Source organism: Mytilus californianus, unplaced genomic scaffold (assembly GCF_021869535.1).
Source record: "Mytilus californianus isolate M0D057914Y unplaced genomic scaffold, xbMytCali1.0.p SCAF_46, whole genome shotgun sequence".
Classification (NCBI taxonomy): Eukaryota; Metazoa; Mollusca; class Bivalvia; order Mytilida; family Mytilidae; genus Mytilus; species Mytilus californianus.
The window spans coordinates 542,393-566,890 of record NW_026262697.1 but is presented as its reverse complement, the minus strand read 5'-3'; the positions used below and the strand labels follow the sequence as shown (position 1 = coordinate 566,890).

General features: G+C 31.6%; 2 protein-coding genes across 9 annotated transcripts in view; one reads left to right on the top strand and one right to left on the bottom strand.

Moving 5' to 3' along the window:
- The first annotated feature begins 2,563 nt into the window (after window positions 1–2,563).
- On the top strand, window positions 2,564–8,144 carry LOC127699991 (thioredoxin, mitochondrial-like). Of its 2 annotated transcripts, none has more exons than XM_052203370.1 (4): window positions 2,564–2,611; window positions 4,669–5,062; window positions 6,824–6,962; window positions 7,959–8,144. In XM_052203370.1, the coding sequence occupies exons 2-4, from the start codon at window positions 4,674–4,676 to the stop codon at window positions 8,070–8,072; spliced, it is 642 nt and encodes a 213-aa protein (XP_052059330.1). In that variant the 5' UTR covers window positions 2,564–2,611; window positions 4,669–4,673; the 3' UTR covers window positions 8,073–8,144. The 2 variants fall into 2 exon arrangements, with proteins under 2 accessions (XP_052059330.1, XP_052059329.1); XM_052203369.1 differs by having other exon boundaries at window positions 2,570–2,607.
- Window positions 8,145–9,616: 1,472 nt separating this feature from the next.
- LOC127699990 (annexin A4-like) overlaps window positions 9,617–24,498 on the bottom strand; it is a 68,207-nt gene continuing 53,325 nt past the window's right edge. For 6 of the 7 annotated variants that reach the window (XM_052203363.1, XM_052203368.1, XM_052203362.1 and 3 more), the window contains 4 exons: window positions 23,995–24,184; window positions 21,996–22,054; window positions 14,952–15,074; window positions 9,617–11,452 (listed from right to left, as the gene is read on the bottom strand). In XM_052203363.1, the coding sequence (XP_052059323.1) occupies window positions 11,390–11,452; window positions 14,952–15,074; window positions 21,996–22,054; window positions 23,995–24,184 (435 nt within the window). In that variant the 3' untranslated portion in view covers window positions 9,617–11,389. Of the gene's footprint in view, window positions 11,453–14,391; window positions 14,455–14,951; window positions 15,075–21,995; window positions 22,055–23,994; window positions 24,185–24,498 lie in introns of all 7 variants that reach the window. The other variant, XM_052203367.1, reaches the window with a different exon arrangement.

Here is a 24,498-nt window from a genome sequence, read left to right as displayed (position 1 = left end):
ATTATCAACAAGACAACAATGACATTATCAACAAAACAACAATGACATTATCAACAAGACAACAATAACTTATCAACAAGACAACAAGACAACAATGACATATCAACAGAAGGTCCGATGAGATATTTGTTTCCAGGTAAAGACATTCCTAATGTTGGATTGTAGTTCATGTAGCTCTAAACCTCGTCGTTTATTATCTCAAGTTCTTACAAAATACAGAAAAGACATAGTATTCGTCAACAAATATCTTGAACTACAGCAATGGTTGTGACATAGGTACCTCTGATGCCTTAACCCAAGTATGACCCATAAAAACAAACAAGTTTTTTTTACAATGGGGTCCTTATAGTCTTGGTTTAAAAAAAAAAGAATCATTCAATATTACAGCAATAAATAGTATGCATGAATCACAGCTTAAAACATTCGTATAAAAAGCAATTTAATGAAATACAAAATCTGCATCTGACATTGACCTGAGTTTACTCATTAGGTGTTTTTTTTAACTTCATACTTAAATTTTATTTTTGAATTCACATGAATACCTTTTACAATATCTGGCAAAGCATTCCAGTTTTAATACAAATAAAACAGAAAGAAGAAGATTCTACACCTTTGACATAAAAATTGTAAGCAGTTGTTCTAGTAACTATTCGAGGAAGTTCTTGAAAAAAAACATTTTTAAGTATTCTGGACATTTGTTGTGAAAAATATTAAATACATGATTCAGACGATATGTTCCCGGCATTCAAATGCATTCATCGTCCAACAAATAAAAAGGTTTTAATAACACTTTTGCAAAATTTTGCTATTCCAGTAAGTGTAAATAAATCTGATGAATTCATCAGTTCTTTTAATTTTAAAACATTTGGGCTATTACATATATTTAAAGGTAAAAATTTAGCTCTTACATTGTTGAAAAAGGTACATTTGAATAAGTAATGAAACTCGTCACCAACGTGAAACGAGGACTATAAAATTCATGAAAACCAAACAAAACTTTAATAATTATCTATAGTGTATGGTGCAATAAAATATTATAAGATAAATAAAAAAATATTGTACACACGATGCATAGAAATCTAGCTATCGACAGCATTTGTTCTATGAATGTTGAATACTGAAATGTATATATCTGCAAATTATATCTGCAAATTTTGCAAAAGTGATGCAGACGCAAAAGAATCAAGTGTTATGTTCAGTTCATGTCTGCAGTGGCAGCACCTTTCTGGGGCCAGACTAAAAAAAAATCACCAAAAAGCAAGGCACTGGTTTTGCAACGCTTGTAAAGCAGGTACGGGTTGTTGGGTGTTACTTTTTGTTTCAAAACTAATAGGATATTTTTTTTAAAGTTTTAATCAGAATGTCGATTTTGTATATGGGTTCGTATGTTTTGCTTATGTGTATTATATATTTTTTTTAAAGAATTTTTTTTATAACTCCTATTAAAGAAAAAAAGTACTAGTATCATTTTAATATTTTACTTTTTAAAATTTTTTTAAAAAGACATGTTTTTAGAGACTGTAAAGAATATCAATTTTAATATGCACGTTATGTATAAATGTTTAAAGAAGACTATATAGTTGTATAGAGAGTTCTTATTGAAGTGTATGTTTCTATATTTTTTCTATTATTAATTTCTCTACTTCTATTTTAATCTTAATTAAGACCGGCAAAATAGCAAAACTCTATGTAAATCGCTATTTTGCCGGAGCCGGCAAAATAGCCACTGCCTTATTTAATAGTGTCCCAATTACAAATATTGTTTCATTCTTGAAGGAAGTTGGAATATATTATAAAATATAAAAATGTTGTATAAATTCAAAATGATTTTAATTTTTATCACGTTATATATCTTAGTATTTGAATTTTATTTGTAAATAAAGAATTTGCTTTAGACTTGAATTATAGTTTATTGAAGGACCTTTTGTCTCATTTTAAAACTACTGTCCTGTCTGTAAAAATGGGGAAATTGAGGATGAACAACATTTCTTATTACAATGTAATAGATTTACCTCAAAACGAGAAATATTAGAAAATAAAATAAATGTTATATTTAAAATACAGCGTAACATTACCACTGATGATAAAATATCTCTATTGGTTAACAATAGCTCAGCATTATTACTAAGACTGTCCTCCTCTTTCATATCAGAGTGTCTAAATATAAGAAATAGCGAACTAATATGAATCACCAATATGTAACTTTTCATTCTATAATGATATGTTATCATGTAACTTTTCATTCTACCATGTCAATTAATATAATTATATGTATGCAATAGGTCTTAACCATTTATTGTTAATGAGTTTGTGCCAATAAAATATTTGTATTTGTATTTGTATTTGTAAATCGTAAAAACATTTGAATAAGCTCTCGCCGCAATATAGCCTTTTTGTGCTCATGCGGCGTAAAGCAAACACCAATCAATCAATCAATCAATCAATCAATCAATCAATCAACCAAAATAAAATGTTCTTAGTCTTACATCAGCACGGTTTAATCACGGAACGCCGACACGAGTTTTCCAATATCATTTTATTGGTTACAATATTTGTTCTAGATATTAACCCTTATGTAAAAATAATACCCTTGGTTTTTTTTACTGTGTGAGTATGTACACGTCTCTTATATATAACCTTAAACTGAGTTAACTAACAATTTAATAATCAATTTTTAGTTTACCAGACCCAAAGGTCCAAGTGAGCTTTTGTTATCACTTGGCGTCCGTCGTCCGTTAATTTTATAAAAATCTTATCATCTGAAAATACTGCCTTACTGGGCCAACCAAACTTGGCAACAATCATCGCAACTTCCGATGCAAGGTTGTCGGCTCTCCGATTTAACTACAAAACACATACGACCATACATATACATAACATCCCGCCCCTGAAAAAGAAAATTTCCCAAATTTTATTAAAATTGTGGATGTGTTTATTTCCATATACAATTCAAGTAAAGAGAAAATGCAATATAAATTCAAACTACATAATCACTTCCGTGTTAAAAAAATCTGTTTCAAAATAATCTTTGTAAATACACATCTGTAATAACTGAAATATTGGTTGCTGACCAGTTCTCACATCTAGTATCCATTTGCATATACACCAGTATCAACTATGCAGAAAATCCGAATGTCTGGCATCTCAGTCTCCCCCTTAGGACCTTATGCACGCATTACGTTCATTCATCTACAAGAACTTAAAAAAAATATGCATTTGATGCATTTACTCAATCAACTAAATGGAAAATACTAGAAATTTGTCATAAATGTAGCTGTATACAACAAAATGATAGATATTCATCAGAGACCTTTAACTCTTAAAAATGGTAAATATTACATCAATATATATACCGAAACACTTCATAAGTTACATGTGCATGTGTCAGTAAAAGAAAATATGACTATTTCTCCCTCTCTCAATCTCTCATACTACACACTCACAAAATAAAATAAAGATGAAACATATGAAAAGCTCCAGAAATGAAAATATCAACCTAGGTTTTATTTATGACTATTATCCCATAGCTACTGACAATCCGCTGTCCAATCAGGCCAACTGTTTTCAGAAATTTTGGTGTATAAACAATACATATACACACACCAGAAAATTTATAAAAATGCCTCAGAAAAGTTTTATAAAAAAATTAAGTTGTAATTCAGAGTCCGTTTTTTCCTTGTAACTGTGTAGCGTACGACGAGATAAATCTCACATTTACCATTTCTGTAGTAGAATTTCTTAATCGTCCAAAACTGTTATACATTTTCCCTGCTATGAACATTGCAAATATAATACATAGGTCAAGCCAATTAGTTCCTAAAGATAGTAAGTCTAATTACAAAGCATCAATTACGAAGTAAGATGATAGGACGGGACGTCACATTAACACAGGTTACAGTTATCAGCACACATAAACACACACAGCTGTTTTCTTGATGTCTTACTCAAATGTGGTTAAAAGTTTGTTAGTGTAGAAATTTCGATCGAGTTCAAATGAAAAATTAAAGATCAGATGACAATAAACAATTACGAAAAACTTTTGATATTAATAAACATGTAGTTTAAAAACAGTTCTTTGAATTTTACAGTTTTGTTTTGTTGACGAAAAACTCCCAGTTTTCTTTGGTTGAGGAAAACCTCGTGGTCTAGACTATTAGAAAGTTGATTCTTCATCTTTGGGACAGCTCACATAAAATATACTTAAAGGGATCGTTTTGAAGTCCTCCACCATATTACGTACATGGGGGGACATATACTTGCCTCCCCATGCTGCTAAATTTATAATTGCTTAAGAGCAACAAAAACACATCTATTGCCATAGCACGTTTATTCCAAAGAGACAGATAACATCACATGACAAATATGCATCATACAAAGGGACATAACTCTCACGACTTAACTACAAAACACATTCGACCATACATATACATAACAATTGTTGTAGAAAATGCAACAGTATTGATACGTAATACGACTTTGATTAAACTGGCGCTTTAGTTCTGATTGCATCATAATAATTTAATGTATGTAGATTGTTTCCATAACTTAATGTCACATTTTTGTCCATTTTATAAAAATCACAACAATGAATGCTCTATCTGTAAAGTCAGGTAATAGACATGTAATTTTACATTAAACAAATATTAATAGTTGTTCTTTTTCTTCCAGAATAAATGACAATACAGATTTCAACACGTATCTACTTACAATATGGACATCTCATTTCACCATACTTGAGGATGGTTATTGGATCAAGACAGAAAGTATCCCGTAATACAGCAGGCACTTGTTTGTCAAAGTTCTCAACAAGAACATTATCACAGAAGTTCTCTAGGTCAACACAAACATTGTCACAGAAGTCATATAGCTGTTATTTTCTGACACATAAACTAGTACAGAAGCAAACATTACTATCAATAAATCTACCAGCAACTGTAAGACAATCTCTACAATGTTTATCCACAGAACCAAATTTTGAGCAATTTATTATACAAAGTGAGAGTGATTTTGATAAGAAAGTTTTAGAGAGTCCAATACCAGTTGTAGTTTATTTCTTTACAAGGTGAGATATTTTGTCAGGGAAAATACAATAAATATAAATGTAATGAAAAAAGATAATAACTCTTGAGGCGATAATAACTTTCCAAGAAATATAACTTGCAGGAACCTATGTGTTTGAATTTGTGAGAAAAATCTGATAGAAATGTTTCTATAGTATTTTAAAAAATCAATATATAATAAAGAAAATAATTAATTAATGAATAAGAAGATTTAGAAAAAAAAGCCAAATGTCAATTGATATAAAACAAAAGTAATTGTACCATCTAATCATAACAATATCATATAGGTACAAAGTACAAAGGAAAAGTCACAAGTCTACAATCTTACCAGTACATTGTCATACAAGTACAATGTAATCAATATAATGTCATAATGTCATTCAAGTACAGTGTAATCAGTATAAAGTCATACCAGTACAATGTAATCAGTATTAAGTTTTGCAGGTAAAATGCAATCAGTATAATGTCACACAAGTACAATGTAACCAGTTCAATGTCATACAAGTACAATGTAACCAGTTCCATGTCATACAAGTACAATGTAATCAGTATAATGTTATACAGGTACAAAGAAGTCATTGCAATGTCACACAAGTACAATGTAATTAGTATAATGTCATACAGGTACAATGTAATCAGTGTGTCATACAGGTACAATGTAATCAGTGTGTCATACAGGTACAATGTAATCAGTGTGTCATACAGGTACAATGTAATCAGTGTGTCATACAGGTACAATGAAAGTAGTATAATGTTGTACAAGTACAATGTAATCAGTATAATGTCACACAACTACAATGTTATCAGTATAGTGTCATTCAGGTATAATGTAATCATTAGAATGTCACATACAGGTAGCTACAAAGAAAGCAGTATAATTGGCAAACAAGTACAAACTAACAGTTGATTTACAAGAACAGGGATCTGCTTACTCTTCTGGGACACCTGAGATTACTACAAGTTTTTGGTGGTGTTTGTGTTGCTCAGTTATTAGTTTTCTATGTAAAAAGAAAATTAAAAAAAATACCGAACTCCAAGGAAAACTCAATACGGAAAAGTCATTTATCAAATGACAAAATCAAAAGCTCAAACACATTAAATGAAAGGAAAACAACTGTGTAGTGTTGTGTAAAATTTTGTATGTCTCTAGATCTCTATAGGCTTTTGTTTCATGCCATGGTGATGTTGGTTTTTGTTTCATGCCATGGTGATGTTGGTTTTTGTTTCATGCCATGGTGATGTTGGCTTTTGTTTCATGCCATGGTGATGTTGGCTTTTGTTTCATGCCATGGTGATGTTGGCTTTTGTTTCATGCCATGGTGATGTTGGTTTTTGTTTCATGCCATGGTGATGTTGGTTTTTGTTTCATGCCATGGTGATGTTGGTTTTTGTTTCATGCCATGGTGATGTTGGTTTTTGTTTCATGCCATGGTGATGTTGGTTTTTGTTTCATGCCATGGTGATGTTGGTTTTTGTTTCATGCCATGGTGATGTTGGTTTTTGTTTCATGCCATGGTGATGTTGGCTTTTGTTTCATTCATGAATGTCCCTTTAGTAACTTTTGCCTTTCTCTTTCAAAATTATCTGTGCAATATTTGTATGTGTGTAACAGTGTACATGTACAAAGTAATCTATCCAATTATTATGTAAGAACAGAGAAATAAATACAATTGTAAGAGTACAAAGTAATTAGTACAATTGTTATACCTGCATGTCCTATTTCAATAAATTCAACATAAGTACGTTATATTTGTTATTTTTAGAACTTGTGTTCCATGTGCAGTAATGGCACCAAGGCTTGAAGACATTATAGTTTCCTATGGAACAGCCATAAATTATTTTAAAGTTGATGTAGACAGCCACAGAACTTTGGCTAAGACATATGTACAGGGTAAATCCGGGGTATGTATGACTTCTTCGTGTAGGTGTAAACAGCCATCCAAGTTTGACTAAGACATATGTACAGGGTTAATCTGGGGTATATATGACTTCTTCGTGTAGGTGTAAACAGCCATCCAAGTTTGACTAAGACATATGTACAGGGTTAATCTGGGGTATATATGACTTCTTTGTCTAGATGTAAACAGCTGTCCAAGTTTGACTAAGACATATGTACAGGGTTAATCTGGGGTATATATGACTTCTTTGTCTAGATGTAAACAGCCGTCCAAGTTTGACTAAGACATATGTACAGGGTTAATCTGGGGTATATATGACTTCTTTGTCTAGATGTAAACAGCCATCCAAGTTTGACTAAGACATATGTACAAGGTTAATCTGGGGTATATATGACTTCTTTGTCTAGATGTAAACAGCCGTCCAAGATTGACTAAGACATATGTACAGGGTAAATCAGGGGTATGTATTACTTCTTTGTCTAGATGTAAACAGCCGTCCAAGTTTGACTAAGACATATGTACAGAGTAAATCAGGGGTATATATGTGACTTCTTTGTTTAGATTTAAACAACAGTCCCAAGTTTGACTAAGACATATGTACAGGGTAAATCTGGGGTATATATGTGACTTCTTTGTGTAGGTGTAAAAAGCCATCCTAGTATAGCCAAGACATATGTACAGGGTAAATCTGGGGTATATATGTGACTTCTTTGTGTAGGTGTAAACAGCCATCCAATTTTGACGTAAGACATATGTACAGGGTAAATCTGGGGTATATATGACTTCTTTGTGGGGCAGGCTTGACATAAAATGAAAAATTGAAAAGGTAAATAAAATAAATTCATGTGAAATATCCCCAGGTTAATGACTTGTAAAATTGCGAACTCATTCACAGTTGATGTGCAAGTTTTAAAACCCAAGCAAAGAGATAAGGCATTGAAATCAATAAAAATCACCAAAAATATCCACATTTAGTTATAAATCTTATTTAAAATTTCAGGTCAAGGTTATGCCAACCCTAATTGGAATGAAGAATGGACAAGTTGTTAGTAAGATTCGAGGACTAAAAAGTGAGGAACAAATAAAAAAATTTGTAGACAATTTAGTGATATGAAAAAGCACTTTAAATCTCTGTTGCCAATATATGTTTATAGTTTTGTGTAAAATAAACTTGTTATTTTTATAAGTAGACAATTCATGAATGTTTTTATGCCCCAGTTATGGGCATTATGTTTTTCAGTCTGTGCATCCGTTCGTCTGTCTGTCCCGCTTCAGGTTAAAAGTTTTTGGTCAGACAAGGTAGTTTTGGATGAAGTTGAAGTTCACCTTTCAATAATCTTATGCATTTTTTATTTGTTTTTCTTTTATTGTTTTGTACATAAATCAGGCCCTCAGTTTTCTCGTCTGAATTATTTTAAATTTCTCATTTTGGGGTCTTTAACAGCTTACTTTGCTGTATGGGTTTTTCTCATTGAAGTCCATACAATGACCTGCAGCAGTTAACTTCATTTAGTGTCTTGTGGAGAGTTGTCTCATTGGCAATCATACATCTTCTTACTTTTATATTGGTAATGTTTTCAAAAGCATATAAAAAGATGTTGTAGTTGGTTAACAAAATTCAAAACCATACAAACTCAACCGATAATGTTATATTATTTTCACTTGATGTGAAATAACCCAGAGTTCTATAGATTGTGAAATGGTGAATTGACTCCTTTCATAATATCTAAATTGGTCTAGACATTGGACTTGTGTGTTATCATGTATGTCCTCCTCTGTAGACTAGTGAACTCTAGATATATTAATAGATATGTACAGATGTAGGTATATGTCAATCAGTAACCCAACATAAAAAACAACCAGACATTTCAATGATTTAAATTTTTGGTGCATCCAAGTTTTAAAAAAAAACTAGAAATAATGTTTGTTGAGTTTCTTATGGGAAAATATCTGAAGAAATACATATTGAACTTACTGAAATCAAAATCCAGACACAATAACTAAAATGAGTATAACGTCAACAGCCAATCAATGATCTGACCAAAGACCTACCTATGAATGTAACAACCAAAACAAGTCAATAAGGTCATTTTGTACCCAATTATTGCAAAAGACGCAAATCAAATCCTGATAAAAATCTTAACTTCATCATGTCTTATCCTGCCACATTCTGTATGTGCCTGTACCAACTCAGACTCCCAAGTCATGAGCCTGTAATTGAGTGGCTGGTGTTGGTTGCTGTCTATCATATTTGTTTATTGTTTGAACATAAATCAGGCCTTTGAATTTCTCTTTTCCATTGTATTACATTTTGTCATGCTGGGACTTAACTAGATGTTAACTATATAATATGGATGTACTCATTGTTTAGGGCCTTGCTGTGACCCATAGTTGCTTATATCTACATCATTTGGTAAATGTTAAATAGTTGTCGTATTAGAAATAATATCACGTCTTCTCTTTTTTATATTCAGTACCTTCTAACAACTCACTCAATTTGGTCAAGAAGCCCACATGTCAGAAATAAACCTTTATCAAAAATTGAAGAAAAGAAGAATGGAAAATAAACAAGACAAATTACTACATGCTTTTCGTCAAAACATCTCCACTTTTAAGTGTCACAGTACCAAATTATTAAATAGTATCAATAAAATAAAATTCAACTTTTGAAATATTTATTTAATATAAAATTTGAAGTATTTAAATAATATAGCAGTAACAAATACATCTATATAAAGGAAACCATGATTTCTAATGAACACAAATATTTAAATTAGGGGGCATATTTCATTTAATAACAACATCTAGCAAATCAATAGTTTGATCAAGGGAGATAATTATTCATATTTGTAACTTCAAATAAACACAACTTAAATTATTCTAATCTATTACCACATCTCCAGTGAACAACAGTCAAAACAATATTGGAATATAAGGGAGGTAATAAATTTAGAAATTCGAAAATGTCAAATAGGAAAAAGGAACAATAGAGATTTTGTAACAGCTCTAGAATTTTTTTATTAAATAATTTTATATCTAAATAAAAGCTTAGAAAATAGTTTCCCTGCATCTTTCTTAATATGTATAGTACCACTACATCACAAAATTATTCTCCTTTTAATATTTATTACTAATCAGGAATTATTATGCTCTTACTGTGGTAAGGTTAAATATAAATGTTGTATATGACATTTAAAAAGATAAGATTCATAAAATATAAATTAGTTATATTAAAGTTAAGTTCAGCATTCCTAAATTAAAGAAAAAAATCAATGTAAATACAAAACATTGTAAAAAGATAATGTTGATAAGAAAGTGTAAGTTGAAGCATAATTACCACTACAACATATCTACTAGAGGATTAATACACATAAATTAAGCACTTTTAACACACAAATTAACAAAAAACTTTTATAACATGCACAAAAACTCATCTTTAACAACATTATTGGCATAGATTTTCATCTCATTTCACTCCCAAAGTTTTAACCTGTTATTTCACAGGAAAATGCAGGCAGTAGCAGACGTCCAAATGACCAAGGGGGAGAACAAATCAGAAGGGTGCAGCATGTTAAAGGGAAAAATTGTTTAGGACACTTCACCTTTGATTTTACTGCCAAAATAATTATTTCACAAATAAATCCATTTGAAAACTTATTGATCAAATTTTCAATACTTTGAACTATGAGATTGGAATCAATGGTTCAAGTATATAACATTTTAATGAATGAACTACAAAGATCAAAACAAATTGCAAGAACTTTTCTTATTCATGTAAAAATGAGAAAGACAAAATTTTGAGTCAAAGGTTCAACATGTAAACATTGCAACACTTTACACCATTTAGAAACTATTCTGTCATCACATACACTAAGCACTAGAATATACTTTATTATTTTATTTGAGAAACATTATGCATTTGTTTTTAAAATTTCTCTTCCTAAGCATGGAACTTAATTTGTTTATATCTATGAAAAAAGTATACCACATAAAAACATACTGACTAGTACTGTTAATAAAATGTCATCAAACTATGTCAATGGGAGATAACTCTTGCAGTACAATTAGTTTATAAAGGATGATGAGACTACAGGAACAATCTTGATACAAGAAAACCATTTGGTTATATTATGCACATTTGCATATAAAGGTTCTTGTTGATGTTGTATAATGATACAAATAAACCCCGTTCCCTCCTGCCGTAATTTTACAATCCATAAAAAGTTATGAAAGGAAAACCATCAAATTTCTAAGAATAAAACCATAGAATCTAATACACATAAAATTGAAAAGTGTTCAAACAGATTATATTTATACATGTTTTTTCCCCCACAAAAATCAAGTAAAGAAATGCTGCCAAAAACTGTAAATTACAAATGCTGGTGTAGAATGAGAGGACGACTATAAAGTAGAAATGTCACGGTCTGTTGATCAGTATCCTCCCTGAGCTACCAGAGCCATCAGTACCTTCTTATAGTCACCTGATGTGTCCTCCTATAATACAAATATCATGTGATTATCATGTGACATTAACAAACTGATGTAGTCACCTGATGTGTCCTATAATACAAATATCATGTGATTATCATGTGACATTAACAAACTGATATGTAGTCACCTGATGTGTCCTATAATACAAATATCATGTGACATTAACAAATTGATCAACTCTATTATATTATTTATTTGATCACTGACAATGACAATGATTGAGGAAAATAATTCTTGCCAGTTTATTTAAAACATGGAATAAAATGGCTTCAATTATAATTGGTTATTAGACATTTAGAAATAAGAATAATTTGTTTCTAGAAAACCAAATCATGTGATACGATCTGAATCATCAATTGGTCCAATATATTTATTACACTCTGACAGATTTTATGATGTTTTAGTTTAGGCCAGCGCCTGTTTCTAATGAACTTGTGTTGTAAGATTACTGTCTTATATAATGTACTCAATAAAACTCCTCTTATTCATATGTTAAAACACAGTTATTGAAATTCAGAAATCAGTAACAAGAACATTTTAATTATCAATTCTAATGGAACATTGTTTAGTATGTTCAGTTTGAAAAAGGCAACGAATTTCAACGCATCAATAATAAGATTGATTGTGTGAATTGTGCACCCAGTACGGAAATCATGTGACTGATCTTAGAATGTATGAGTTAGCAGTGTTTTCTTGTAGTTGCGTTGGAACATAATGGAATGGAGATAACAGTATTGTACTTGAAGATTTGTGGGTATCAATCTTTTATTTGATGGTCTCAAATATCTGTTTACTGGCTCCACTAGCACATTGCCAGTAATCTAAATTTAGGACTATTTAATCGTCAATGGATGCCTGCAAATCTTTAAATACCAGTACAATACTTTAAATATCTTTTGAAACTGGTCTCATCTGATCCCAGAGAGTTCTTAAATTGCAGGAAATACATGCAAAATTTATCTGACAATCAACTGACTATAAATGAAAAACTTCTTTGTAACAAACACTTAAAGAACCTTTCTATCAGAAGTAATTTAGAATTTAAAATTCATAGTACAAAATGTATAACAAATGTAAAATTCAATTTCAAAAGATTTAAACAACAAACTTAAAACATGAGACCAGTTCCATTATAAGATTTTTTGGACAAATTTGTTAGTATAGAACATAAACATAAACAAATGCACTTCCCCACAATTCTAAAAGTATAATACTGTGTTGGATTATTTCACCAAGACTGAAAGATTCAACTCCCTCAGGTCAAGTTCACGTTACTCTGTTATATTTTGGTTTGAAGTATGGTTCCTTAATAGCTATAAGCATTTGGTTTTAAAATTAAATCATAAATGTACCTGATTATAATAATTCAGTAAAATACTTTTTTTTAAATCCTATATTATAAATCTAATAGTTGTGATAGAGGTAATATAGTAAAGGTATGTACTTATAAATAAAATAAATAAAATGTAATATATATATTTCTCTAATTCTTCGTCAATTTATCCCTTTCTGCACCCATTGTATAAAAAAAATTTAATCAACGTGTGGTTCGTTTGATCTCAGTTCTTCATTGGTTAAAATCCTATTATGACGTCGAATTTTCTTGCTTTCCTCTGAGTTTCCTATTGTGACGGCATGAAAAAAGGCGACCATGCCTGATGACGTCACATAGAAAGAACACATCTTTTTGCAGATCATTCGAAAAGAAGGAATAAATTTGCCTGCGTATTGTTTGAAAATCATTAGAGAAACAGATTCCACCACCAAATCTCGTGTAATACCATATTTATCCACTCTCCACAGTTAAATTTTAAATATTTAAAACGCTCGGCGAGCCTCGCGTTTTAAATTTGAAAATTGAACTGTCTCGAGTGGATAAATATCGTATCACACTCGATGCAGTGGTAGAATCTATATATATAGATAGAATAACTCCACAATGATTATACATGAACTCTACTATAATTGTTACTTTTTAAGATGAACTAACTACATTCAGTTATGTGTATATGTAACCTTTAAACAAAGAACTCAATGTGATAAAAAATTTCGATTTTTTTTTTATAATGAAATTGGCAAGTATCCATAAAATAGCATAAAAAATACCAACCAACCCTTTTAACAGGAAGTGAAGTTACCCACAAAATGTAATGAATGCCTAACAGTGTTATAGTGCAATGTAATAATAGGAGAAATATCCTCGTGAAATAATCCACAAGTTGTACTAAATATTGTAATACATTAATCCAAATATTGTGAACAAAATATGAGCAATATTATAATGCAACCGCTCAAATAAACACAAGAATGAAATGCAATTATCCAAAAATGAACAATTTTGTAAATGCCATGATTCAAAATAAACAAGATTGAAATGCAATGATACAAATAAACTTTTAAAATGCATGATCCAAATACACTTTTAAAATGCATGATCCAAATAAACTTTTAAAATGCATGATCCAAAAAAACTATTTTGAAATGCAGTTATCCAAATATGAATACAATCTGATTAGAATACAGATTGTGTGTCCAGACTCTACTTACAAGGATCTGACAAGGCTTTGTTCAACTTTCTGTTTTGAAAAATATTAAATAAGCCAATAAATTTCCGATTTCAAATTTTGAAAGTTGTGTATCATTACAAAAAAACTAGGGGATCCAAAAATTATTTTAAAACAGAAAGTAGAATGGAGAGTTGTCAGATTCTTGTAAGAGGAGAAAGGACAGAGGATATGTATTTTTTAATCAGATTGATATGAACAATATTGTAAACAAATCAATATGTAAAGCATTTAACTGAAGGCAGCAACATTACAATTAAAACAAACAGATATACTGATAAGCTTCATATCATAAAATTAATTTCTTATTTTATTCACTCTTTGAATTGTGGGGATTTATAGAACAAAGACAACTAATCTATAAGTAAAATCATTTACTCCCTATTTAGATGCTCCTATCAGGGAACATAGAATAATTTTATAACATCCGGATGTATCACCCTGAAATAAAGGGAGATAACAGTTATGTAAAGTCTAGATAAGATGTTCAAGTATAGACCAAATAGGAGATGACAATGATGTACAGTCCAGATAACAATGACTCTAGTGAAGACTTTTAAGCATAGAACAATTTTATAATTACAATAATTATCACATATTTGTTACAAAAACAATGGGTTTGGCGTATGTAATAATCACTGATTTGCCTACGTCATATTGCTGTCCAGGTTAAATTACCAGGGACAATATGGGCTTCCCATACAATCACATGGGACATTATCAGCCCTCATGGCAAAATCCGTATCGCCCAAAATATGGACAATCCATGCAAGTAAATAGCTGTTCTCATGAGGGAAACCCCCCATAAATATGTTAAAACAATACAGATCAATTCATATAAACTGTTTTAAAGATTTACATTCCATTCTCAATTATTCAGTCTAAAGTTTTATTGTCACCCTTATCTTATTGGAACCATTGCATGAACTACAACTCACCCTAATAAATGTATCTAAAGATTTGCCATAGAGTCTTTGGAACTCTTGTTTGATTTGCACCATGTCAACTTCAGCTCGAGTAACAACAATACGAATCAACGTACGATCGTCTGTTCCAAGTCCCTGTAACATATAAAACATCTTATTAATATTCAATGTCAACTTTTTTTGTATGCATTTAAAAAGAAATGAAAGCCACTTTGTGCAGATATAAGGGGCAATACTGATAGAGCATAATACATACATAGGATAACAGTGATATAAGGGGCAATACTGATAGAGCATAATACATACATAGGATAACAATGATATAAGGGGCAATACTGATAGAGCATAATACATACATAGGATAACAATGATATAAGGGGCAATACTGATAGAGCATAATACATACATAGGGTAATAAAATGCTTCGCTGGGGCGCAGCTTGATACGACCGCAGAGGTCGAACCCTGAACAGTTGGGGCAAGTATGGACACAAAATTCAAGCTTGATACAGGTATGACTTTGGATTGTCATTAAATATTTGACACAGCATAGGTTTCTGACACAGGATGAATGTGGTGTAAGAACTGGAAAAAATTTAATTTACCTATTATGGTGGAATATCCATAAACTAAATAGTTTGTTAATTTCAATATATCAAAGAATATGTAGAATTCAATGTTTGATGTAATGTAATAAAGTTGAAATTTGGACCGTTTTTGTTCAATGTGGACCAATTTGGTAACATGTATAAATAATCAAAAATCTAAATACATGGGAGCCCATTTAAATACATCATAAAGGTATTAAAATAGAAAGTGACATCATAGTCATGGCTAAAAATAAACAAAAATCCTTAATCAGCAACATTTAAAGTAATATCTAAAAATAAAATTCCTTTGTAACCATAAAAGCCCATTTAAATACATCATAAAGATATTAAAATAGAAAATGACATCATAGTCATGGCTAAACATAGCAAAAAACCCTTAATCAGCATCATTTAACAGTAATATCTAAAAATGGAAATTACATCATAAAGGTATTAAAATAGAAAATGACATCATAGTCATGGCTAAAAATAAACAAAATCCTTAATCAGCATCAGCAACATTTTATAGTAATATCTAAAAATAAAATTCCTTTGTAACCATAAAAGCCCATTTAAATACATCATAACAGATATTAAAATAGAAAATGACATCATAGTCATGGCTAAACATAGCAAAAACCTTAATCAGCATTATTTAACAGTAATATCTAAAAATAAAAATTTCTTTGCAACCATAAAAGTAAAATAGAAAATGACATCATAATCATAGCTAAAAATAAACAAAAATTTTTTTTATTGGCAAGTTTTAAATGGAGTTTATTATACTAAAATAATAAATTTGCAACCATAAACATGATAAAACCCCATTTAAACACATCATAAAAGTATTAAATAATTCAACTACATCATAAGGCTATAAAAATAGAAAATGACTTCATAGTCAAGGCTAAAGGTAAACAAAAAACCTTCATCAGCAAAATTTTATATTGGCAAATTTCCAATGAAGTTTATTACACTAAAATTGTTGGCAAATTTCCAATGCATTTATTAACAATAAAGTTATTGGCAAATTTCCAATTTACATAATTTAAAAGCAGTGTAGATGAGATATTTAAATGAGTTTGAATTACCAACCTTACACTGCTTTTAAATAATGTTCTTTACTCAATTATTTGTCTATTAAAATGGAAACCCTTGTTTTTTAACCTTTTTCCCCTTATTCCTTAAACATTAGAGCCATAACCCCCCCCCCCCCCCCCCCAAAGCCAATTATTACTTTCCAATGTAACCTAAATTTCCAATATACATAATTTTAAATTTCAATTCCTCATGATATATAACCGTATCATTATTATTTTCTTTCATATATAAATCTGAAACAACCATCTTTAAATGGAAAATTTTAAAGAAAAAAAAAAGGAAAAAAAAAATCCTACCCCCCACACATTTTTTCAACCCCCTTTTGATTCATCATCCCCCACCTCAATCACAACCTTCAATTTGTGGTATGGTACATTGCAATACAATTTCACAGAGATCCATACACTTGAACACAAGTTTTTGTTGCAAACTAAAAAAATCCTTATTTTCGACCAATATTTGGCCCCTTATTCATAAATGTTTGAGCAATTAACCCCAAAACTCAATTCCTACTTTCTCTTCGTGATAAAAAATAACTAACTTAAAATGTAAATTTTAAACAAAAAAAAAAGGAAAAAAAAAAATTACCCCTTTTTTTACCCCCGCCCCCCTTATGATTCATCACCCCCACCCCCCTTTCCTCCCAAACCAAGCTCAATAACAGCCTTGCCTTTGTGGTATGGTACCTTGTAATACAATTTTAGAGAGATCCATACACTTGAACACAAGTTATTGTCTAGAAACTAAAAAATGCTTATTTTAAACCCCCTTTTAGGCCCCTTATTACTAAACGTTTTGGGCAATTACCACAACACTCAATTCCAGCTTTCCCTTTGTGAAATGGAACCTTGTAGTAAAATTTCAGAAAGATCCATACACTTACACACAAGTTATTGTCATGAAACTAGAAAAATGCTTGTTTTTTGCCCCCTTTTGGCAATTAACCCCAAAATCTATCCCAGCATTGACCCTTTGTGATATGGAATCTTGTGGTACAATGTCAAAGAGATCCATATGCTAACACACAAGTTATGTCTGGAAGTTACAAAAATGCTTATTTTCGGCCCCTTTTTGGCCCCTAATTCCTTAACTGTTGGTACCATAACCCCCAAAATCAATCCCCACCTTCCTATTGTGGTATTGAACCTTATGGTAAAATTTCATAGAGATCCATTCACTTAAACTAAAGTTAGAGTGCGAAAACCATTGTGTATTCGGACGACGACGCCGGACGACGACGACGACGCCGGACGACGACGACGACTACGACGACGACGACGACGACAACGACGACGACGCCAACGTCATACCAATATACGACCTCAAAATTTTTTTGCGGTCGTATAACAATGATATAAGGGGCAATACTGATAGAGCATAATACATACATAGGATAACAATGATATAAGGGGCAATACTGATAGAGCATAATGCATACATAGAATAACAATGATATAAGGGGTAATACTGATAGAGCATAAAACATACATAGTTAAGCCATTTCAATTGATATTTTATAGTAGGTCTTTCTATGTTGTGATGTTACACTATTGTTTCAGATAAGGGTGAAGGTTTGGTACAATTAAAATGTTTAAACCCGCTGCAATTGTTTGCACCTGTCCTAAGTCAGAAATCTGATTATATAGATTAGACCGTTGGTTTTCCTGTTTGAATGGTTTTACACTAGTAACTTTTGGGGCCCTTTATAGCTTGCTGTTCGGTGTGAGCCAAGGCTCCGTGTTGAAGACTGTACTTTGACCTATAATGGTTTACTTTTATAAATTTTGACTTGGATGGAGAGTTTTCTCATTGGCACTCATACCACATCTTCTTATATCTATATAGGATAACAGGAATCACCAAAACTATTAAAAACAAGAAATGATTGTAACAGGATGCTGTTACGAAGTCTCCCAAACGAAGCTCCCATAATTCGTAATTCCCAGGGTCGCCTGACATTGGGCAAAGTCCAGTGAAAATTGGTTTGGTCCAGTAAAGTTATATGCATTAGTGATGCCTGGGGACTAACCCTGTATATCATTCAAATCATCTTGGCATGACAAACCAGAATATATATGGTTTAGGGGTGGGGATCTCAACCATTTACAAGATATTAGAACTTTCTCAAATGGCAGGGGGTCGGGATGACCCCTGGGGACTAACCCTGTATATCATTCAAACCATCTTAGCATGACAAACCAGAATATATATGGTTTAGGGGTGGGGATCTTGACCACTTACAAGATATTAGAACTTTCTTAAATGGCATGGGGTGGGGGTGACCCCTGGGGACTAACCCTGTATTTCATTTGATTTGCTTTATTATGACAAACCAGAATATATATGGTTTAGGGGTGGGGATCTCGACCATTTACAAGATATTAGAACTTTCTCAAATGGCAGGGGGTCGGGATGACCCCTGGGGACTAACCCTGTATATCATTCAAACCATCTTAGCATGACAAACCAGAATATATATGATTTAGGGGTGGGGATCTTGACCACTTACAAGATATTAGAACTTTCTTAAATGGCATGGGGTGGGGGTGACCCCTGGGGACTAACCCTGTATTTCATTTGATTTGCTTTATTATGACAAACCAGAATATATATGGTTTAGGGGTGGGGATCTCGACCATTTACAAGATATTAGAACTTTCTCAAATGGCAGGGGGTCGGGATGACCCCTGGGGACTAACCCTGTATATCAATCAAACCATCTTAGCATGACAAACCAGAATATATATATGGTTTAGGGGTGGGGATCTCGACAATTTACAAGATATTAGAACTTTCTCAAATGGCAGGGGGTCGGGATGACCCCTGGGACTAACCCTGTATATAATTCAAACCATCTTAGCATGACAAACCAGAATATATATGGTTTAGGGGTGGGGATCTTGACCACTTACAAGATATTAGAACTTTCTCAAATAGCAGGGGGTCGGGATGACCCCTGGGGACTAATCCTGTATATCATTCAAACCATCTTAGCATAACAAACCAGAATATATATGGTTTAGGGGTGGGGATCTCGACCATTTACAAGATATTAGAACTTTCTCAAATGGCAGGGGGTCGGGATGACCCCTGGGGACTAACCCTGTATATCATTCAAACCATCTTAGCATGACAAACCAGAATATATATGGTTTAGGGGTGGGGATCTTGACCACTTACAAGGTATTAGAACTTTCTTAAATGGCAGGGGGTGGGGATGACCCCTGGGGACTAACCCTGTATTTCATTTAATGGGTTTTATCATTTAGAACATTTTCAATTAAAAAGATTGTGTCTATCACAAACGGTTTTCAATTTATAATCTTTGAAAACTTTAAAAATAAAAAACCAATAGGGTTCTATAGTAAATCCCTTTTTTCTTTTTGCCCCTCAAAGTACCCCTTTATAAACCCCATTGCACAAACAAAACCCTGATTGCACCACTAGACATGTTAGTCTAACATATTGTGAAACCCTAAGTTAATCTGACAAGCGGTTTTGGAGAACGGGTGCGGACAAGTTCAAATTTAAAAGCGGCGGAAGAGGAAGAGGAAGAGGAAGAATAATAATAATAATAATAAGAACTGAGCAAAAACAATAAGTCTTCCCAAACTTCGTTTGGAAGACTTAACTATAGCGATAAATAATGTTAACATGGGATCAAGAGTCTAAAAATTTCATATCATTCTAACACAAAAAAAATTAAAGAACTACCTTTGTTCCTATATGATAATTCGCATAGCATTTAAACTCATACTCTCCATATGGCTTGTACATATAAATAATAAGATGTGGTATGAGTGCCAATGAGACAACTATCCATCCGAGTCACAATGTGTAAAAAAGGTCAAAGTATGGCCTTCAACACAGAGCCTTGGCTCACACCGAACAGCAAGCTATAAAGGGCTCCAAAAAACTTAGTGTAAAACAATAAAAACAGGAAAAACCAACGGTCTAATCTATATAGTCTCAGGATTGTGTCTGTATACATCTTTTTTCTGTGGGCTAGTCATGATGCTTTTGATTTTCTTGCTTGAGTTGTCTAAAGAAGCCTTACCCAAATATATTTTGCTTCATGATGGCTAATTCAAAGATTGTAAAGTTTGTTAAAAATATTTTTTACGGTAAAGTGCAGATAATATCTAGTAAAATGTCCCTAATAAGTTAATGTGTGAATGTCCACATTTTCACAATATCATTGAGACATCAAGACCTTTCTTCACTAAAGCATCAAATATGTATCAGCCTATTCACTTATCGATGAAATTACCAGAATTTTTATATATTTTCAGGGACCAGATAGTGCCCCTTTTCATACCTTCTCTGTTCTATTGTTAGTCCCCCCTTTTTAACACAATTAACAAAATCAGTTTAGTATCTATCTAGATGTACATGTATTAATAACTTTAATACGAATTGTTAAACATATACAGTTTCTCAAAACAAAACTTATTTAAACAAGCATTCTGTGAGTATTGCCTGGCAATGCATAGTCCCCTACTGGTTAAAAATTCGTTGTACTGGAACAAAATGCTACCTTGATCTATAACTTGTCATGGTGTAAACTATATAACAAATATAAAGTCAATACCTTCAAGGATGACAATAAAAAATGTGGAAAATTGATTGAGTGAATTTTCTAAGTCCAAGGACCATAACTTTGCACAAAATCATCAGACTGAAACAAAATTAGAACTTGATCTGTAACTTGTCATGAGTAAACAATACGCCAAATATCAAATCAATATCTTTAAGCATGAAGAAAAAAAGTGTGGAAAACTGATTTGCTGGACTGACAGTGACAGACAGACAGACAGACAGACAAGACAGACAGACAGACGGACAGAGTGCAAACCTAAAGTCCCCTTTGACTTTGTCGGTAGGGGACTAAAAATATGACCACTGGAGAATGAAATTGAGGTCAGGATAAAATGAATTAACAAAACGAATATTTTTCCCCTGTCATGCATACGGAAAAACAGACATTATTAAAAAATTCGAGATCAAGGGCACATAATGTGATAAAGGATCAGAAAGGCATGTACTTCTTATAATGAATACAAATTCCAAATATTGTTGACAAGTCATGGACATTAAATGTGAAACTTGATACAAAAACAATTATCTGATAAATGAGCTTGAACATAGGGTCTACATGAAATGTCGGTCTTTATTCCATACAATAAACTGATATACCAAATATTCTTGAGACAATAAATGACAACAGATGGCCAACACATTCTACCAGTCATTGTGAGGAAAAGTAGTAACACTATTCACACCCTTTTTTCTCCTTCAAAACCATGCACTTTAACATCATATTCAAAACACACTATAATGAAAATACTGTTTGATAAGTACTGTACCTTCATAGAGTGATAAAGCTTCTGAGCAAAATAAGCTGGTCTGTTTTTGACGACTCTCACTGAAGAAAAACAAATAACATTTAAATTAATGACATTGAAACTTTTATTTGAACTTTATAGTTATAATTGTTATATCTTCGTGGTATCGTTATTTGATCTTTATAGTTATAATTGTTATATCTTTGTGGTATCGTTATTTGAACTTTATAGTTATAACTGTTATATCTTTGTGGTATCGTTATTTGAACTTTATAGTTATAACTGTTATATCTTGGTGGTATCGTTATTTGAACTTTATAGTTATAATTGTTATATCTTGGTGGTATCGTTATTTGAACTTTATAGTTATAATTGTTACATCTTGGTGTTATCGTTATTTGAACTTTATAGTTATAATTGTTATATCTTTGTGGTATCGTTATTTGAACTTTATAGTTATAATTGTTACATCTTGGTGGTATCGTTATTTGAACTTTATAGTTATAATTGTTACATCTTGGTGGTATCGTTATTTGAACTTTATAGTTATAATTGTTATATCTTGGTGGTATCGTTATTGGAACTTTATAGTTATAATTGTTACATCTGTGTTATCGTTATTTGAACTTTATAGTTATAATTGTTATATCTTGGTGGTATCGTTATTTGAATTTTATAGTTATAATTGTTATATCTTGGTGTTATCGTTATTTGAACTTTATAGTTATAATTGTTATATCTTGGTGGTATCGTTATTTGAACTTTATAGTTATAATTGTTATATCTTGGTGGTATCTTTATTTGAACTTTATAGTTATAATTGTTATATCTTGGTGGTATCGTTATTTGAACTTTATAGTTATAATTGTTATATCTTGGTGTTATCGTTATTTGAACTTTATAGTTATAATTGTTATATCTTGGTGTTATCGTTATTTGAACTTTATAGTTATAATTGTTATATCTTGGTGTTATCGTTATTTGAACTTTATAGTTATAATTGTTATATCTTGGTGGTATCGTTATTTGAACTTTATAGTTATGTTATATCTTGGTGTTATCGTTATTTGAACTTTATAGTTATAATTGTTATATCTTGGTGTTATCGTTATTTGAACTTTATAGTTATAATTGTTATATCTTGGTGTTATCGTTATTTGAACTTTATAGTTATAATTGTTATATCTTGGTGTTATCGTTATTTGAACTTTATAGTTATAATTGTTATATCTTGGTGTTATTGTTATTTGAAGAATTTGGTTTTGATGGCATATCTTTTGACAGTTTAATTCATTTACAACTGAAATAGACTTAACATATGGTATAGCAATCTGTCTATTGTTGAAGACCTTATGTAGTCCTCTAAATCACTTTACATTTAATTCTTTGTGTTGTTGGGATGCTGTCTCTCTGTTATATACCTCACATAAAATTATTTGCAAGCAACATTTTCTAAATTGCCAATCATTAACCTCACATTTTTGTTCATTGTTCAACAATCACGATAATAAATGCACAAAATTTTCTGAATATCCCAGTCATGCCAGTAATAATCATTAATTTTAACAATAATAAATAAATTGTTTAAATAACATTCATTGTTGTTTCTACATGTTTATCATTTGTTTTGTAAACACATTTTTTTACAACAACCAGTACCACAATTAACTAACCTATAGCTAAGATTGATTTCTAAGTTGCATTCTGTACAAGTAACTCACCTTTTTTAACATTCAGATTTTAAAGTTGCCTGGCATATAAGTAACATACCGATAGCTAACATTCAAATTTCTATGTTGCCTTACATACAAGTAAATCAACTATAGCTATCATTCAAATTTCTTAGCCCAGTGATATATATATATATTACCTATAGCTAACATTCCTATTTCAAGGTTGCCTGACACACAAGTCACTTACCTATAGCTAACATTCCTATTTCAAGGTTGCCTGACACACAAGTCACTTACCTATAGCTGACATTCCTATTTCAAGGTTGCCTGACACACAAGTCACTTACCTATAGCTAACATTCCTATTTCAAGGTTGCCTGACATTTCACTTTTAATGGATTGTTCTATGTCTTTGCCGGCCATTTTGTGATAAGCATCAAACACAGCACGTAGTTGTTCATAACTCTGAGAAGCCATGATGGCATTAAATGTTGACTCATCTGTCCCAAGTTTCTTCTCTCCTGCTTGTAGTAATCTCTGAAATAATCAGAAAATATCAATTAATTTCAAGATGGCTTTTTTCAATTATCCACAGAATATACATACATTTGCACCTGTCCCAAGTCAGAAATCTGATGTTCAGTAGTTGTCGTTTGTTGATGTGGTTCATAAGTGTTTCTCATTTCTCGTTTTTTATTTAGATTAGACCATTGGTTTTCCCGTTTGAATGGTTTTACACTAGTAATTTTGGGGGCCCTTTATAGCTTACTGTTTGGTGTGAGCCAAGGCTCCGTGTTGAAGACAGTACTGTGACCTATAATGGTTTACTTTTATAAATTTTGACTTGGATG